At 51.5% G+C, this 16,988-nt stretch overlaps 1 protein-coding gene across 9 annotated transcripts in view; it reads right to left on the bottom strand.

The window, feature by feature from the left end:
* Positions 1 to 16,988, bottom strand: part of PCBP3 (poly(rC) binding protein 3) — a 267,959-nt gene that overhangs the window by 54,981 nt on the left and 195,990 nt on the right. For 6 of the 9 annotated variants that reach the window (XM_027587870.2, XM_027587873.2, XM_027587874.2 and 3 more), the window contains exons 1-2: positions 2,889 to 3,024; positions 2,618 to 2,791 (exon numbers count right to left, since the gene is read on the bottom strand). In XM_027587870.2, coding sequence (XP_027443671.2) covers positions 2,618 to 2,627 — 10 coding nt within the window. In that variant the 5' untranslated portion in view covers positions 2,628 to 2,791; positions 2,889 to 3,024. Of the gene's footprint in view, positions 1 to 2,617; positions 2,792 to 2,888; positions 3,025 to 12,257; positions 12,390 to 16,039; positions 16,224 to 16,988 lie in introns of those variants that run through there. The other 3 variants (XM_035726636.1, XM_027587872.2, XM_027587871.2) reach the window with 2 other exon arrangements.

The following is a 16,988-nucleotide window of genomic DNA, read 5'->3' as shown; positions in this document are numbered from 1 at the left end:
TGGTCCACAACGGGGCAGAAGATCTCTTCAGCTCATGTACTCGCTCAGGGCTCCCATCCGGAAAACACTTCCACGCTGCTCCCGGAAATGTAGGTGCAGCCCAAACGGCAGCAACTGTGCCCGACGGCAGTGGGTGTCATCAGCGGTGAGCAAAGCACAGACTGCAGTCACAGTGCGACACCGGCCGCCACAAACTCCAACACAACCCAGACCCTACTTCCCAGAGCTGGTGAGCGTGAGGCCGCTGGGGGCTGAGCCACTGCCCCCCACAATTTACACGGGCACACTCAGTGTGGAAGCTGGTCCCACCCGGGAGGGGCGTCACGTGCCTTTGATCAGCTAGAAATTCTAATATTCTGATCAAATATTAACAAATAGGATCAGCAACATAAGACTAATAATACACAATACCTGAATGAGGTTTATTCTTGGAATGTACGTAACTTAAGCAGCAATTCCGTTCACAACATAAAACAAGGAGGAGCTCCATAACCACACAAACAGTAACAATACCTAACGCTGACCCCGTGTCTCCCGGGTGCAGGTACAGCCCTCCCGCCAGCCCTGCAGGGAAGGCGCATCTCTAGGCCGGGGAGGGGGTGCGGGGTGGGGGTCAAGGGAGGAGCCCGCAGCTCACAGCTGGGGAGTGGGAAACAGAGCCCAAGGGCGCCCCGCTCTGCACGTGCTACTTGTCCACAGGTGCTGGAAAGGCCAGCAACAGAGCCCCACAGCTGCCATGACAAGCAGAAGTAGGGGCAGGAGAAACACCTCCGGTAAAGAGCATTTATCCCCCCAAAATTCAAGTCTGTGTCCTCATGACCATTTTTTACTGGGGAGGAGGCAGAGCACAGAGCTCCTAATTCCAGTTTTTATTATAACAAAGTGGTAACTTATACCTAGAAAACTGTGAGAACCTGGGAAGAATTTTAGATAAATACAACAAAAGAAAGGGTGCGCCAAGGACCATCCTCTTCTGTCAGGTCTGAGGCTCTGAGGACAGGAGGAGCCGGTCCTGCACATCACTGTCTCCCACAGAAGCCCAGTGTGGGGAACGGTCACCATGCGGCCCCAGAGGGTCCGTTGGGGTGGTGGCGCCCCTCATCCTTCTGAGCCTGGTTAGGGTCAGGGACCCCTCGCTCACTCTGGAGCCCTGCCCTGGGATGCAGGGGTGAGGCAGCCCAGCTGGCAGTGAGGGCAGGGGAAGCACCCATAAGGGCACAGGTGCAAACCCCAGAAGAGGAGCTCAGAGCCCCCTTGGCCCTCAGGCCCCCCAGAGAGGAGGTTCTTATTACCTGAGGGGGCCCAGAGTGCAGGAGGGGCGTGCAGGCGGCCCAGCCCAGTGTTGGCCACCCGCTCTGCCCAGGGCCACCCAGAGCCCCCTTCCTCAGTAGATGTCTCTGTGGGGTGCACAGTGAAGGGTTCCCCTTATCGTGAGGGCCAGCTGCTCTTCCCTAAGAGGACTTAGGGTCACCTCAGCCCCCAGGATATGAGAGCTCATGGGCACAGAGATGTGACAGCACTGCAAACAAGATCACCAACCCTACGGCACGTGGATGGGACACAGAGGCCAGAGGCAGCCAGTGGCTTGCCCTCGGTCACAGGTGTGCAGCAGGAGGGCCTGGGGGACCAGCCTCGTCACCTCAGGGCCCAGAATCGTGCAGCCAGATGACGGCTGTCCCTGGCCCAGCCAGTCCTTGTGCAGCTGCTGTGCAACAGGCAGTGAGTCTGTGGGGCGCAGCTGGGCCCCGCTCCCCTGCACTAGCCCCGAGGCCCCCGTAGCTGTGCTGGCAGGCCTCCTGGACACGGACTGGCGCTGTTGGAGGGTTCTTCCAACAGCACAGGCAAAATCATAGATTACTCTCAACTATGTGGAAAAATAAGCTAAAATTAGTTGAGTAGGTAATTTCTTTCAATGTCTTTTTTTTTAAAGATTAAAAAAAATATTAATGAGAGAGAGAAAGAGAGAAAGGGAACATGTACACAAGCAGGGGGAGGGCAGAGGCAGAGGGAGAAGCAGACTCCCCGCAGAGCAGGGAGCCTGATGCAGGGCTCGATCCCAGGACCCTGAGATCATGACCTGAGCCAAAGGCAGACGCTTCACTGACTGAGCCACCCAGGCGCCCCATCGTCTTAATATTTTAATAATAACATAATTACAGTGTGACAAGTGACATCTGCTAAAAATAAAATAATTTTCAAAAAAAAGTATAAGTGAAAGCAACTAAAACCATTAGGACCCTTCCCAAATGAAGGGAAGGAAAATTGGGGGAAAGAGGAAGACAACACTGTACTAAAATAGAGACGACACATGTCACTACAGGAATGAACCAGAACGGGAGACGGCGGCGCGAGGACATGAGGCGCTGAGAGCAGACAAGCTCCGCAGGATGCAGGAGGCCACGGCACAGAACTAAACATTAAACACGAGGAAAAAGCAAGGAAGGAAAGGAAGGAAAAACCTTCCCACTGGGGAGGTGCTTTTTCGGGGAAAAAGCAAATTAGATAAACAACAAAAAAGACAAAAAATTCAAGTTTAAAGTATGACTAAAACCTACAGAAAACCAGATTAAAAGCCTATGGACACCATAACCTGGACCCTGAACCTGGCAGCGCTGACCTGACAGCATCTCTGACGAAGCCGCGGGACGAGCGTGTGAGGTGCAACTGTGGACAAAGCGTGATGCTCTGCGGAGCGTACGGTGGTCTGGCCACTGGAGCCCCCAGCCCGCGTCCCCTGCCGGGTGAGCTGCCTGCCCACGGCGGAAGTCCCCCTGAGTGTCCTGGGAGGAACCTGGAGGGGCAGGAGGGGGACAGGTCAGGAGACGGCAAGGGGGCGCCAGTGGTGGGCGTGTCCCCACGGGCTTCTCGCTGTGCTGAGGGGTCTGCACCTGGAAGCGTGTCCCATGTGGTGGGAGCCGACCGAGGGTCATGCGGGAGGGAGCCTGAGGCACGGCCTGACCACTGGGGTGGGCCCCTCCCTCTGCCAGACTCACTCTGGGGTCGGCGGAGGGGGGGACAGCTGCAATGCCCCCTGGGCACCTGAGTGGTCATGGCCTGGTGTAGGGGCTGGGGGCAGCTTCAGCAGTGGAATGGGGGGCTGTGAGGTCACAACCTCCTGAGTCACTGACCTCACTGACCATGGGCACCCCTCCCCCCAGCTGATGCTCCTGATGAGCTCTAATCCCCTGACTTCAATCCCTGATGGCCCCTTAATCCTGCAAACCTGCAGCAGCCTGTGGCTTTGACTATTTATTATTTCAGGGTGTGTCAGAGAAAGATGCGCACACGGGCAACCTCTGACCTTTCCCACTTGTCAACACTCAAGGGCAGATTTATAATCCGTGCACAGACACTGCAGAGGTGAACCTGACGGAGCAAGCGGAGCGGGCTGCCCAGAGTCTCGGGTTTGTGTCACACGAGCTTTGTTAAGCAGGGACTCTGCTACAGCAGAGCCTGACATCTGATGGAGGGGAGGTTCTGAGCTGGCTGACAGAGCTGACCCGGCCCCTACAGGCCCCCTGGCAGGACACATGGCCCCGGCCTCCTTCCCGCTCAGCCACGGTCTCTGCACACCTGGGGGTCAAGGGACGGGGAGGGGGAGGGGGCACTGGTATTGCCCAGGGACACAGGGGCCGTGGACACAGCCAGGGGACAGGTCAGCAGGAATGCTTCCCGGCCCTGCGTCCTCCCTCCTCCCCCCGCCCAGCCTGAGGGAGGAGTTCAGGAACAGACGCTCAGAAGGTCAAAGATACTCATCTCTCGGTCACCAGGGCCAGTGGCTTTTTAAAGATTTGATTATAAAGCAGCAGACCCCTTTTCAAAACCAGTAAAAAGAACAAAATAAGAAGGCAAAGAAGCAGAGCTGGTCCAGCTGAGGTGTGAGTGGGCAGAGAGAGCGGGCACCAGGGGCTCTGAGACAGGCAGACGGGGAAACAGAGCACCCTGAACGCCCCACCCACCTAAGGGGACGCTCTCACCCGACCCTTCCCTTAGCATTTGCATTCACACACTGCCTTTTTGTTGTGCATAAATATCACACGACGTGTGCCCTGTGACTAGGTGTAATTCACAGGCATGAAAATGCACAGGTTGATTTTCACACGTTGCACTCACCCATCTGACCAGCAATTCTCGGCACGGAACATTCCAGGTCTGCAGAGAGGTGCCTCTGGCCCCGTGCTGCGGCCCCCACCAGCCCACCCGGCCCTGCTGGCTGCCAGCCCCGCGGGGCCTGCCCTGTTCTGCCACGCCAACAATCCCCACGCTCCTGTGTCCGGCGTCCCTCACACAGAGCCATGTTTCCGAGAGCCGTCCGTGTGCTGTGCGCGGCAGTCGGGTTCTCTCTGGGGCTCCGGGCGCGAACATGGGCACTTGTGCTGGCCCTTCTCCAGTTTGGGGCTGAGGAACGAAGTTGGTGCCTCGTGCACGTGTCTGTGTGGAGACACGGGCCCTGCTGGGGTCCTGGCCGTCCTCCCCTGAGGTCTCCACGCAGGACGGTCCACTCACTTTCCCAGCTACACAGCGCCTGCCGTCCTGACAGCAGGCACCTCCTGAACACTGCGCACGCCTCTGCAGGGAGACGGACTCCCGGAGGGAAAGCTGTGGGGTCTGTTTGCATAGACGCCTGCCTGGCGCAGCTGGCGCAGACCTCACTGCCCTCCAGGTGGGCCTCCTCGGGACGCTGCCATCGCGGGCGCTCAGTGTGGGCCCGGTCTGCGTTTTGTAAGAACTGCATGGTCACTGCTTGGCGGCTGCCGCTCCCATCCTCAGCGGTCACCTTTACTGAGCTGCTACTGGGCCCTGGCCGGCCGTTCTGTGCAGGCGCGTGAGCTCGGTCCCTCCGTCGGCGCCTAACGGGATGTGTGCTTTGCTGAGGATGCCCTTCCCCAGAAAAGACTGTTTTAAAAAGCCCGACATACATTTTCTATGAACCTTCTATAGTTTTGTTACCTTTAGCTTATTACTCCCTCTCAAATACACTTGTGCTGGGTGTAAGGTAAAGTCTGAATTTGGTGTTTTTTAAATAGCTACTTAATTAACCCAACAGCATTTATTGACTAGTCTATCCATTCCTATTGATTCAAATGCCACTTTCACTAAAGCAAAGCAAGCCCACCTCCCTGCAGCTCTGTCCACCACCCGCGAATTCCATCTCTTGCACCCAGTAGTATGCTTTTTACACAGACGCATTTTCTTTTCCCATCTTGGGTTCTTCTGGATGTTTTTAATGCTGGCCCTCCCCCTCCACACCCGATCGCGTGGGGGCTGCCTGCTCAGGGGAGGGGCCCCAGGCAGGGGGAGGATGTGCACAGCTGGCTTAGGAGCTGGCGGTCCTCTGTCTCTCTGGGGCTCGTCCCCTGCCCACAGCCAGCACCCCAGAGATGCTGGACAGGACAGTGACTCTTGGGGTCCCCTGGCCAGCCAGCAGACTGCCCAAGCTCACCCCCTTCCCAGGCAAGGGTCCCTTCTTCCCTGGTTTTCCTGGAGTCTCTGCTCAGCAGCGGGGCAGACGGAGCACTGCTGGGTAGTGGGGTCTGCTGCACAGCAAAGGCACAGGCAGAACAGGCTGTAAGGCTGCAGCATGGGAAGGCCTGACTTGCACACCAGGGTCGCCCGCCATATAAAACACAGAACCACACCAAGGGGCTCCCCACAGGTGGGTCTGGTTCCTATCTGACCCGACAGATCACTGGACCCCTGTGCTCTGGGGCCCGACTCGTGCTCAGCTAGGACACTGTCAGCCTCTGATATGGCTGCATCCACGGAACACAGGCTCACTGCCCGGGCCGTGTGTGACCGCCATCCACACGCTCGCTCCTGTGCGGTCGGCACCGGTGGCTCCCACACCTACATGGACGTCAGCATCACCGGAAGGTTTGACAAATCACTGACCAGGCTCACCCGGGGTTCTGACAGCTGGCCGGGGGTAGCTGAGAACCTGTCTCTCCCAGAGAGTTCTCGGGTGATGGTGATGGCAGTCCACAACCCTCTCCGAGAACCACTGACCTGCACGCAGCCAGTGCTCAGGGAGAAGGCAACCCAGGGCTCTCCCAACAGGCACCCCCCACACACCAGCTCTGCCCATGCCCCCACCTCAGCCAGAATGAAGACGTCTTTCAGAGGCTCCAGCTGTGGGGTGTGCGGGACCCCAAATCTTCCTGAGGCTTCCTTGCTTCTTGGTGGTGGGCGTCTGCCTTCTTATGCAGGGCCGGGGCCTCACAGAGATGGCACACGCCCTGGGCAAGCCAAGCACGACAGGCCAGCCAGGCCCAACACCAGTGTGGCTCTTTCAGTTCCTAGGTGAGTCAATGCCAAAGCGCTGAGTGTGCTGTTCAGAGACATCCCCTTGCCCGCTGTGTGTTCTCTGCCCGGGTGGGCGGGAAAGAGAAGGCCATGTACAGTGAGCGACTGCATGGACAAGTTCGGAGCTCCGCACCCTCTTGCTTTGTGTTAGGACACTCTTTTGAGAAGTACGAAGGGACGTAGACATTGCCTCTGCATTGTTATACCTATGTTATTTCTGGGGGAAAAAATTATCCACTCCTCCGCTAAGTAAGGGAAAATAAACATCCCGTAACACTTGCCAGAATGCTGGTTTTATTTCTAGAGACAACAGTTCTCATTTTCCCCCAACGGCAATAAACTGGGGGGGGGGGGCGGTTATGATTTTATAATTTCACATGAACACACTTTCTCACATGTCTTAGTCTTGCTCACACCCAGGACGACCGTATGTGCACACTGTCCTGGCCTTGGGGATGCACGCTAGGCAAGGCAGGAAGACGAGCGGTTCAACACGGCACTGAAGTACGTGCGGCTTTCCGCAGACTAACGGAAGCGTTTATAACCACAAATAATAACACCTTTGGAATTTTCTGCCCTATCTTAATGAAAAAGCAGGAAAAACCTCTTTCTTCCAGACTGTAAAATGGATAAGAGCCTTTTAGAAATATTACATGCGATTCACTCAGAGGCTGCAGGTGGAAGGAGATGGAGACCACCCTTCTTTTGCTACCATGGGTACAACTGCTGTTTTACATCTAAAACGTCAAGTAATTCGTAATCCACATGTGTTTACATCTACTTCTGTGAACATAGCCATGGGCCCACGTTTCCTGGAAAGCTACTTAAAATACAAGTTTTAAATATTTTATCTCAGAAAGGCAAAAAGCTTTTCTTCTGTAGAACATCCTCCAATCAAATACCATTATGACTTCACTTCTGGAAGACTATTCTGGAGGCATCCTTCCCCAGCACACCCAGAAAGGAGAGCCTCTTTGTCTAAATACAGCACCAGTGGTACCCATTGTACAAACATTGCAAACATTTTATAGCCCACTCATTACCTGCCAGAATAGGTCTGTCAGAAGGATCCTGAGCTAACGGGTATCTTAGTTCATTTACAGGACAGCAAAATCATTCAATCAATCAATGTTTGTTATTTATACACATTCCACATCTGCTTGGTCATGGAGGAATCACATTTGCCGGTCTTCCCATGCATAAGAGAACCACATTATTTCTCAGTAGAAGTAACAAGCTCCAATAGTGCACATAGCATACGTGTATTAACCTGGTTCTGATATGTGGATTCCTCAGTGCTTTTGTACTAATGGAAGCCAGGAGCTCACCTGTTCGGCGCAGAGGCTGACGACTCACACAAAGGCGCTGGCCGCACTGAGAGCACAGGGCCCCGGACTGCAGGGCGGCCAGTGTGTCTTAGGGGGAGCCCTGTTCCCACCCCTCCCCCCAGTGTCACCAATGGACAGCTGTAAGACTGCACTCTCACTTTTCTACACACTAACACTTTAACATGAGAGCGGTAACAGTTGACCTTGATCCCTAAAAAGGAGCCATATTAAAATAGAACCTAATGTGAGGATCTTCCTCTGAATGTCACAGGGAAAATGCTGTGCCTGCCTCAGCAGGCCCTGCTAATAGCTCCCGAGGGCCCGTGTGCACCCTGCTCCTTGACACACGGCCTGTTCTCCTGGCCAGAGCAGCCTCCCCCAGCCCCAGCACCCCTTACCTCAGGACAAAGCGGCTCTGGGAGGTCGGGAAGGGCTGGCTGGATGCAGCTATCAGACAGATGGCCACCCTCCTTGTCTAGAGAAGATGAAATGCTAAAGGAGAAAAATCAGAGTGGGTTTTGTCCTAACCAAAGGAGGCTACAAATCCCATTGGCCTCAGGTTGGAAACCTCGTGACATGGGACCGGGCACATGTGACCTACTTTTCGCCCAACTCCCCTCATTCCGTTGGAGGGGTGCACCCGGCACGGATGTGCTGTCATTTCAATGACTCCTTCCCCCAAACAGGGGCCAGCGCACACATGGGCATGCCTGCAGGACACAGGCTGCAGCAGCTCAGCCCTCGGAAAGGAAAGTGCGGGTGGGCCCCAATGATGGAAACGCAGCTCCTAGGGCCTGAGCAGTCACTGCTGCTGTCAGCTGTCTGTGCAGTCGGGCCTCGCACAAAGCTGGTCCTGTTGATGTACTTGGTCCTGAAGCTGCAGGATGAGGCGCTTGAAGCAGCACCAATTGCAAATTCTCTCCTTTTCCCACATTTTTTTTTTTTTTTTTTGGTGATCTAGAGCTGCTAGGTCCAGGCCTAGAAGCAAACCGCACACTTAAGCTTAGAAACGCGTGAGCACTGTGTGTCCTTGACAGCCATCCTGATGCAGGGCTCTGGTATGGGCAGTGCTGACCGGAGGGCTGACAGGGCCCCGTGAGAGGTGGTGGGGAAGGCACGTCTGCCACTGAGCAGGAGAAAGTCGCCCTCAGTCCACCTTCTACTTGGCACTGTTAGCTCACCAGCTCACATGAAATCAGATGCAGACAAACGATAAAAACCCGTAACAGGCAGAGGTGAACATGTAGATGCAGAGAAGAATCGCTGCCCGTGAGGATAGGCTCTGGCTTTCTGGAGTCAGCAAAGGGGCACAGAAAGTGGGGGCATGCAGGCCCTACTGACCAAAGTTAGCCTGATTGTTCATTACAGGAAAAAATTTAAAATAGCACAAATATTGGATGCTCATTACAGAAAAAAAATAGAAAATGCATTTATGCAAAAAATAACCTGTAATATCGTTACTCAGAAAGACCACCAGTGATAGTGGGGTATTTTAAGGTCCACCTAGTCACTCTTGTCTAAGAGGTGTGTGTCATTATATTTTTTAACAAAAATAGGACCAAACCGCCCACATTTGTCCTGTTTTCCTCATTTAACATTATATATGAAATATTTTTCTATGTCAACATATTTAAATCTACATAACAATGATCAAATTCTCCATGGTATTTTTCTATTCTTATGCATAAAATTTTATGCATTTTTATGTAGAAAAATGTAACCAATCTGTAATGCTTATATTTCCAGGTTTTTGAGTTGTTACGTATATTTTAAAGATTTTATTTATTTGAGAGAGAGAGCATGAGCCAGGGGAGGGGGCAGAGGGAGAGGGAGAAGCAGGCTCCCCGCTGAGCAGGGAGCCCGATGTGGGACTCCATCCAAGGACCCTGGGATCATGACCTGAGCCGAAGGCAGACGCTTTACTAACGGAGCCAGCCAGGCGCCCTGAGTGCTTACATCAAAGAATGCTTCCACAGTCCTCTTTGGGTGGACCTCTTCTGCCCCTCTCTTGTTCCCTCGGAGTACACATTTACAGATATCATTCCTGGGTGGAAGGATACACATGCTTGAAGCTCGGCACAAAGTGACAAACTGGCTCAGTCAGTGACACTGCGTCATGAGGGCCGCTCCCTGTGCGTCCTGCAGCCTGGGCAGCTCTGTCCTCAGTGCCCAACTGAGCCCTGAGTCCCAGGGACGTCAGCCGCTAGTGGCCAAGCAAGCAGGAGGGTGCTGCGAGCCGGCCTGCAGACAGCCCTGCCATGTGTCTGGCCCCACCGGCTACTTCCCACCTTGCAGCAGGTGTCTGTGGAGGATCCATCCTCACTCTTGGAAAGAAGAGGGAAGGAGCAGCATGGCTTGCTCTGGGTCATAAAGCTTGGGCCATGGAAACTCGGCTCTTGCCCATGGGGCGGCCGACAGCATCAAGTGCAGCTGAGGGCCTGGGGAGGACCGGACGCTGGCTGGTGGGTCTGGCCAGCGCAGGCCTCGGCCCTCGACAGGCAGGTCTGGTGCAAGGTAAGCAAGTGGTGACAGCAAGGCTAGCCATCCAGGGGGTTACCAGAAGCAGATGAACTGCCACGGGGCACGCCAGCCTGTTTCGTGCAGGTGGGAAGCAGAGAGAGCCTAGATGGAAAGGAAGTGGTATAAAGGATGGACATGAAGGACCAGAGTCACAAGCCAAAGGGTAGTGGCTGAGGGTGTGGGGGCCACAAAAGAGAAGAGGGGGTGCAGCCCGGAGGTCCAGAGAAATCAAGGGATGGGGGCACCCTGGGTGTCAGGGGCAGCCAAGAGAAACCAGGCCAGGTAAGAACTGAGGATGTGACCTTGGGCAGTTTCAGGGTAGAGGGTGCATTACAAATGGGGTGGGGGGATCCCCTCCTGCAAGCACCATACCACCCAGGGGTTGGCCAGCTGGGGGCACTCAGGGGCTTCAGGGTCATCGGGACGTGTGTCAGGCTCAGATGGCCGTGGGTTTCCCGTTCTCATGGGTTCCACCCATTGCTTCTGCAGCCATGTCCCATGCCCGACATGGGGTCAGGTGCCCAGACCATCGAGCACATGGGTACCTGGCAAATGCATCCAGGAAGAGGGCAGGCTAATGAGCAGTGCAGGGCTCCCCAGCATGCATCCACCTGGATTGGAAAAGAGGCAGAAAGCCCTGTGTGGGGTTCCCTTGGCTCCCAGCTTTGGTGAGCTGCAGCTGCGCCTGGGCTCCAGGGGGGCCTGAAGAACCCCGGTCAGCCCTGGCTCTGGTTTACATAGCTGGCCTCACTCTTGACCACAGCCTGGGACATGCCAGTCATGACAAAGGAGGCTTCCCATTTGGCTCCCATCCAAGTCCAGCAGAGTTCAATCCACTGTGACCAGTCATGGACATTCAGCCCAAACAGACACCTGGAAGTTGAAATGGTTTTAACCATCCTCAATGGGAAGAACAAAGAAAAGAGCAAAACAACACAGGCCACAGGCTTACGGAACTGGGTCAAGCACCATAGGATTAAAATGCTGAGCTGCAATTAACAAACAAACAAACCCAGACGGACAATATGTGGGCAGAAGAGAAGCTGCTACTGAGAACAATGAAAACATCTGGAAAGGCAGTGAGGAGCCCAGTGTCCCTTATTATTAAGTTTTGTGACTTTTAAAAGATGCACATGTTTCTTTGACAGCCACCTGGGGGGGTACGTTAACTCAGAACCCATATAATATTTGTGTTGTGAATCTGGATTAATAAACTACACGGCTTAAACATTCTCAATGGCTACCTTTGTGTCTCCGGGTGAGTAAAGCACCCTAGAATGTATTCTCAAGACCTGAGCAAAGCCTGTGTAACATAAAGACACAGGTGAGTAAACTACAACCGGCCTGGGAAGGACCAAGGCATGCACGCCATGGAAGGAACTCGAGGTCTCAATCTGAGGCCAGAGAAAGTGGGTTCTGCAGGCTCGGCAGAGAGTCTGGGCCTCAGGGTCCTGGAACGCACAGAACACACAAGCTCTTGCACCTGTGCACACGCTCACACACTCTGCACACGTGCTCCCATAGGCATGCATACGCACACTGGCCACACACGATCCTGGATCTGTGCACACACATGCTCCTACATCTGTACGTGTACGCTCCTTCCCAGCACACCACACACACGACACTGCACCGCTGCACACGCGGAAGCACTGTCAGGAGGGCCAGGCTAGCAGGCTGGCGCTCGTTGACGGAGGACGCAACACACACGGGGACAGCAGACCCAGCTCTTCAGAGTCCTCACCCAGCATTCTCGAGAAAATGGTGGGAGGAGGGCCAGGAGGGGTAAAAGCAGGGAATATTTAGGGAAAACAGTTCTAAGGGTTCCCATCCTCTTCAAACACTCAAGGGAAAAAGCCATGGATAAACGTTCTGTCTCAGCTTAGACTTGCTTCTTCAAACTCCACCTCAACCCTAGAGTCAGCCAGAAAAGCTATTCCTACATGATCATGCCCGGCGTCCACGTCCTGGCACTGCTCCCCAGTGATACCACATCATGGATAGAAGAGGGTCAAACACATATTGCCTCACTGTTCTCAGGCTGACTTTGTTACCTACGTTCCTGGTAAACACACAAGCAAACAAAAGATATTTACAGTCACTCACCTTCCCCCATAAGCAGGCTCTAAGAGTCAGAGCAGATCCATAGACAGCAAGTGTTCAGACTTCTTGTGACTTAGAGCATCATAGCTGGAACTGGTGACTGACAGGGTTGACTTTGTCCCGCGGCTCACCTACCTGAAACAGAACACAGGGTATGTGAGTGTGCACGTTCATGACCTTGTCCATTAGGACTGAGGTCCTGCAGAACTGTTTCTTGCATTCGACAGACAAGCAGACATGTCTTAAGCATTCATGTATGAGGCACGTGTGGGATATGGAGATGAAATGCCAGAACTTGTCCTGGGAATACTGCCCAATATGCCCCAAATGAGGCAGCTCTAAACATTTCATAAAGGCTTCTATTTCATAATGAGAAGTCCAAAAGAAGTTTTTTGGTGAAACTATAACAACTTTTGAGAATGTAAGTGAACAGTCAACCTTCTACTGACAATATTTAGTCCCATTCTCTCCCTCTCCCTCCCGCCTCCACTAATTTAAGAATAACAGTCATGAAGTTACATATTGACTCAAATGCATTGCTGGTTTGCCACTCTGGCAGGAAAGGTAACCACGCCATCCATCATACCCCACCCCGTGTCTTGGCGCACACTCTCGTCCGGGCCGACCTGCTTTCCATGCTGCCTGGTGTTTTTCCAGAGAGTGTCAGTTTTGCTTGGATCTAAGTTTCCTGATGTTTTACTTCTTGAATTCACATTGGTTGCCCAAACTGGAAATTTAATCCCTAGTCACAGGTACCTGTTTTCATATATTATCCTTTTTACTGTGTTATAATTCTACTCTGTAAGTGTGTATTTATGATCTCCCTGTGAATTATGGTTACAGACACCTTAAAAGGCTTATTTACAACAGCATCCAACACTTGGAATTGTGAGGTCATAGCACCAAAAATAATTAGAAACCTATGTCCAATGTCTTTGCTTTTCACCAAGTCACTCAGGTAACCATTTTAGTCAATAAACCACAGCACTGACTGGCTTTGTCCCAAACTAAAATGTCTTGTCCGTGTAATACATTGCGATTCAAAGTGAAAATAATTGGAAAACACTAAATTCAAGGAAATTCCGGGAAAGGTACTGTTGAGTAAGACCCTCCATCTTTCATATGGGTAAACAGTGCCTCGGTTGGGATGATAGTCACACACGAGTGCAGGAAAAGGTTGAATGTGTTACTGACTGGAGGTGAATGTGTTACTGACTGGAGGTGAATGTGTTACTGACTGGAGGACCAGAGAGGCCTAAGCTGTTGAGCTGGGTCTTAAGGTCAGTCAGTGGGAATTCATCAGAAAGCCCTGGAAGTATTTTAAAGAGGGATGCCATGACAATTCAATGGGGGAGAGAATAGTCTTTGCAACATATGGTGCTGGGAAAACTGGACACCCACATGCAAAGTGAACCTTACAACACATGCAAACATTAAGTCAAAATGGATGAAGGACCTAGACTTAGGAGCTAAGACTACAAACGCTTATAGAAAACATTGGGAAAAATCATTATGACACTGGATTTGGCAATGAGGATTTCATGGATACAACACCAAAAAGCACAGGCAACAACAGCAAAACACATAAAGTAGACTTCATCAAAATTAAGAACTTTTGTGCATCAAAGGGCACTAACAAGAGAGAGAAAATACAACCAGCAGAATAGGAGAAAATACTTGCAAATCATGTATCTGAGAAGGGATTAATATCCAAACCACATAGAGAACTCCTGCAACTCAATAATAAAAAAAAAATTTAAGTGTGCAAAAGATTTGAATACATATTTCTCCAAAGAAGATGGGCAAATGGCTAAAGCACATGAAAAAGATGCTCAACATCATTAGTCGTTAGAACAATGCAAATGAAAACCACAATGAGATACCACTTTGCATCCACTTAGGATGGCAATAACAGTAATAATAGTAGCAACAGTGATACTGAAAATAATTAGAAGGAGGGGAAGAAGACGGGAGAAGAAAAACAGAAAATTACAAGTGTCAGCCTGGATGTGGAGAAACTGGAACCCTCGTACACTGCTGGTAGAAATACAAAATTGCATAGCCACTCTGTTAACACTCTGTTAAACAGTCTCGCAGTTTGTCAAAAAGTTAAACATAGAGTTACCATATGACCTAGCAATTCCACTCCTACGGGTCTACACATGAGAAATGAAGACATATGTTCACACAAAAACTTGCACATGAATGTTCATGGCAGCAATATTCATAGCAGCCAACGAGTGGAAACAACCCAAATGCCTATCACTTAATGAAGGGATAGACCAAATGTGGTCTATCCACACAATGGAACATGATTTAGCCACATGAAAAAGGAATGAGCCTTCAAAATGCAACATGGATGAACCTGGGAAACACTGAAGCTGAGTGAGAGAAGCCGGACACAAAAGCCACACACTGTGTGATCCCATGTAGATGAGATGCCCAGAGAGGCGAATCCACAGAGACGGGAAGTAGTCTCATGGCTCCCAGGGCTGAGGAAAGGTGAACGGGGTTAGTGATGTGACTAGTGATGTGCATGGGGCTTCCTTTGGGTCGATGAAATGTCCTAGTCTGTAGTTAGACAGTGGTGACGGCTGCACACCTTTGTGAATATACTAGAAACTGCTAAAATGTATGCTTTAAAAGTGTGGAGTTTATGGTATGTGAATTATACTCAACTTAAAAAAAAACAAAGGCAGGGGACCTGGGTGGCTTAGTCGGTGAAGCGTCTGCCTTTGGCTCAGGTCGGGATCCTGGGGTCCTGGGATCGAGCCCCCATTGGGCTCCCTGCTCGGCGGAGAGCCTGCTTCCCCCTTTCCCTCTCCCTCTGCCCCCCACCCCCGGCTTGTGTGCTCTCTCTCACGCTCTCAAATAAATAAATAAATAAATAAATAAATAAGTTCTTTAAAAGAAAACAAAGGTAATCAATACTCAAAAGTTAAAAAAAAAAGTAATGAAAGAAACCTCCCATGAAACATGCAGAACTAACGTGTGCTTACCTCCACTCTCACAGAAGGTGCACTTAAATCACACGAAATGAAAAGGCACAAACTCACAAGTACTAAAAGGTCAGGAGAAGAGGAAACGACCAGCATGAGCTGTCAGCACAATACTGGACTCTGAAAAGTGGATGGAAACGTGGTAAATGATTTGGCAAAGCCAGGAAAGCTGAAACCTAAGCCTATAAGGGGAGAGGCCAACAGGAAACCAGCCAATTCTTGCACATCTTCCAGAACGGCTGCAATGGGAAGAGCCGGAGGCAGGTGAGTAAAAATGGGGATAGTAATTAGACTTTTCTGTAAGGCATTTGGCCCCAGAAATCCTCTGGCTCTTTTCTTCCCTGGATAACAGGAGGTTTCGCCTCTGCAGAGGGTGACTCATTCAGGATACAGACTCAATGACAAGCGGTTCTGCAGACAGTGAAATGCCAAAATTAAAACGGGAGGGTAACACGAGAGAAAACAAATGGAACAATGAGAACTCCTGCCCCCCTCTCCCAAGAGGCTCTCAGAATTCTAGCAGGCAGGATTATTATCTCAATAAGTTACATAAAACAGAACAGGAGAGACAGCGGTCTTTGAGAGCAACACAATAAAACCAGAAATTAATGAACTTTAACCAAAGGACATTCCATTTGCAATTTATATCATTTTAGAAACATCTAAAGGGAACTAGTTTACTTAAAACATATAGCCCTGATATGTCACTAAACTGGCAGGAAACACGATGAGACCAGAAATCTTTAAAGTGGTGTGACAAACAGACCCATTCATGCAATGACCTACTTCTTCCAACATCACCAGCATGTTTCGGAAGCCAGGGACACCAAGCACTCTGTGGAGTTAAGACATGAGTTATGAGGAGAATCCCAGAGAGGAAATAACGCCGCTGTTCTCTTTTCAAACACGGTTGGCGTTAGGAAGGGAGGGAGACGGAGATGAAGTCAGGGACATGACTCCTTTCCACCTCCACGGCCTTCCCTCGCTGTACGACCCACTTAGCAACAACAGAAGCAATGGTTTCAACGTCTTGCTGAACAGGCCGCCACAACAAATCAGCTTCAAAGGATGAGTCCCCAGGGACGTCACCGCCCCTTCTGGCACAGTCGAGACAAAAGAAGCCCATTCAGCTGCAAACTACACACGTGCATGCACACTCTCACACACGTGTGCATGGGGCATAAGCAGCACACACTGTTATCTGAGCTCAGTAAAGGGCTGGGGCTTCACCAGAAGGTTTGAAATGTCAGACAACTATGAGGCCAAGTGCTGTCCTACCTGCTATTTTCTGGGCTTCCTCCACGCTCTCCTCTTGCCAGGAGCATGAGTATAGAAGAGGGTGAGGAGAGAGGACGTGGGGGTAGGTGGGGACGACAGACCAGGAACAAGCTCAGGAGGGTGCTTAGGCCCCTGCAAGAATGGGGGCAGGTGAGTCTGTGAAAGACAGAGCTGTGTGGGGGCTTTGAGACAAAAAGACACAAATAAGACAAAAATGATAAATCCTGATATTTTAGTAAAAGCAATCTGGCTCTGGGGTGGAAAACAGACTGAAGGTGAAGAGGTACAGGAGAAAAGCCCGGAGAAAATTTAGGAGCCTCAGCCATAATCCAGACCAGAGATAACGTAACTGTCCATGGGCGGTGAAGAAGAACACAGATGTTATGAGGGCCCATCACCAGGGATTTAGTCTGAGGAGGGAACCCAGGCCGGATCAACACACTGTCCATCTGGGGGG

Source organism: Zalophus californianus, chromosome 1 (genome assembly GCF_009762305.2).
Source record: "Zalophus californianus isolate mZalCal1 chromosome 1, mZalCal1.pri.v2, whole genome shotgun sequence".
Lineage (NCBI taxonomy): Eukaryota > Metazoa > Chordata > Mammalia > Carnivora > Otariidae > Zalophus > Zalophus californianus.
The sequence above is the reverse complement of the archived record's forward strand: the minus strand, read 5'-3'. Positions and strand labels throughout refer to the sequence as shown.